General features: G+C 41.2%; 1 protein-coding gene across 1 annotated transcript in view; it reads left to right on the forward strand.

Moving 5' to 3' along the window:
• Positions 1-2,086, forward strand: part of LOC107300085 (telomere-associated protein RIF1-like) — a gene marked incomplete at its 5' end in the record, with an annotated part of 6,149 nt that extends 4,063 nt beyond the window's left edge. Inside the window, 3 exons of the mRNA XM_015829428.1 lie at positions 1,004-1,072; positions 1,723-1,825; positions 1,908-2,086. Of these exons, the coding sequence (XP_015684914.1) occupies positions 1,004-1,072; positions 1,723-1,825; positions 1,908-2,063 (328 nt within the window). The remainder of the gene's footprint in view (positions 1-1,003; positions 1,073-1,722; positions 1,826-1,907) is intronic.
• Between the last annotated feature and the right edge of the window lie 122 nt (positions 2,087-2,208).

A 2,208-nucleotide genomic window follows, 5' to 3' on the forward strand; every position in this document is an offset into this window, starting at 1 on the left:
TGTCAGCTGGCGAGCCCCGGACCTGCGCCCGTCAGCTGGGAGGTCTGGAGACGGAGACGGCTGGCGTGGAGGGCGATGGGGAAGCGGTGGCTCGGCGGGCGCAGGAGGTAGGCACGCGCAAATCCTGCGCACGAATGTCAGGCCCACCCGACCATGCAAGGGCTTGCATGGTCGCCGGCGGCGGGGAGCGTGTCAGCGGCACTTGGGGACCATGCAAGCCCTTGCAGTCACTCCAGCCGAAGAAGCAAGAGGCTGGGAGGCTGCGGCAGCATGGTTGGGAGGCCGCGGCGGCGCCTCCCTCCTGCGCCCGTCAGCTGGTGAGCCCCGGACCTGCGCCCGTCAGCTGGGAGGTCTGGAGACGGAGACGGCTGGCATGGAGGGCGATGGGGAAGCGGTGGCTCGGCGGGCGGGGTCCTGCCTGCGCGCGAATGTCAGGCCCACCCGCCCCATCTGCAAAAGAAAACGTCTTCCGCCCAAGCATAACCTTTAAGGATTTTAAGGATCTTTGAGAGGGAGAGAGAAATAGAGGGAGAGAAAGAGGGAAAGAGAAATAGTATACTACCGGTATGTGCGTCTTATGGTCAGGTGCGTCTTATAGAGCGAAAAATACGGTATATTTAGAGATGAAGAACCGATTGTAAAATGTGGAATAATGTGTGATAAGAATGTATATATTGGAATGTGTGATAAGAATGTATATACTGGAATGTCACGTTACATCCAATGTTTTTTTTAATTGTATTATAAATAAAATTTTGAAAAAATAAAAAATAAAAAAAAGAATGCAAATAATTTTTATAGCTGCACAATAAAATTTTACAATTGTGTACAGTATGTAATTATGGAGTCTCTGTCAGCCGAATGATATTTAATGTAAAACCCATCTGAATAACTTGGATTTTTTTAAAAATAAAGACCATATCAGCATTTTATAAAAGTCTGGATTAAATTCACAATATAAAAGAACATGTTCAGTTTTCTCTATCTTACCTCATTCTCATAGGAGAAATCCTCTTGGGACCTGGGATATTACAGCATCTTTAAAAAAAGATACTGAGGGTGTGGCATTCAGGCAAGCTCTTAAAAATGTCTATTGATAACATGGAATAAGAGAAAAATCAGGCGTCAGAAGAGGGTCTCTGGGATTTTATGAAAAGTTGATAAAAAGTTTAAAATCCTCTTAGATTATTTAGTGGCTCTGTCCCAGATCCACTGTTTGATTACATATTTTTCATTGTTAAGCCTTAAGGATAGTGAATACTCGGGTGACAATCTGTAGGAGAGCAATTTGTTTGTAATACTCTTCCATCATTTTGATCTATAAACACACAATACTATTAATGGTAGCCTTGTTGCTGGAGTCAATTTAAACCTATTCAAAACACATTGATTTTTATTCTTAGCAACCCAGTTTCTAATCTCAGAGAATAAATTGCTGAATTGTGCCTCATGTGGTGATTTTACAGTGGATTTGCTACAAGTAATTTAATCATTCCTTCTTGCATCCCATGGAATTTTAAAATGGCTTTGGCATTTTTCAGAGTGAGGCATAACTGCAAATTCCTTCTAGATATTTGACAAACAATTCCTATTCATGTAAAATAATTCAGAATGCTGTTGTAGGACCTTAGCTGGCCATCTCTGAACAAACCTCCCAAGAATCTCATTAAGGTGCATTTTTATCTAACTTAATACAACATTTTAATAAATGTTCTCTATTATAATCCTACAGAAAGTAATTCCAGAACTCCAAAAGCTGTTTTTTTCAAAACATGAAACATATATTCTGAAACTGTGGCCCCTGTTTATAAAGTTGCTTGGAAAAGTAAGTTGGGGAAAAAATCATTTTAACCTATGATACTGGAAGTACATTACAGTATACAATGACGCTGCATTTTCCCCTTTAGACACTGCACCATAGTGGAAGCTTTATCAATTCCTTGCTCCATTTAGAAGAACTTGGATTTCGTAGTGGCTCCCCGGTGGTGAAGAAAATAGCTTTCATTGCGTGGAAAAGTCTGATTGATAACTTTGCTTTAAATCCAGGTACACTAACACGTTGAGCAGTAATGATCAGCAATGAATATACTCTTGTTTCTCACCTGCAGAGGGAAAATCAGTGATTAAACTGACACACAAAACATAGGAAGTTATTAGTGATGTCGATAGTTTAAATTAAATTAGTTGCCATCTTGTCACATACTGACT

Source organism: Protobothrops mucrosquamatus, unplaced genomic scaffold (genome assembly GCF_001527695.2).
Source record: "Protobothrops mucrosquamatus isolate PMUCROS unplaced genomic scaffold, P.Mucros_1.0 scaffold6092, whole genome shotgun sequence".
NCBI classification, from domain to species: Eukaryota; Metazoa; Chordata; class Lepidosauria; order Squamata; family Viperidae; genus Protobothrops; species Protobothrops mucrosquamatus.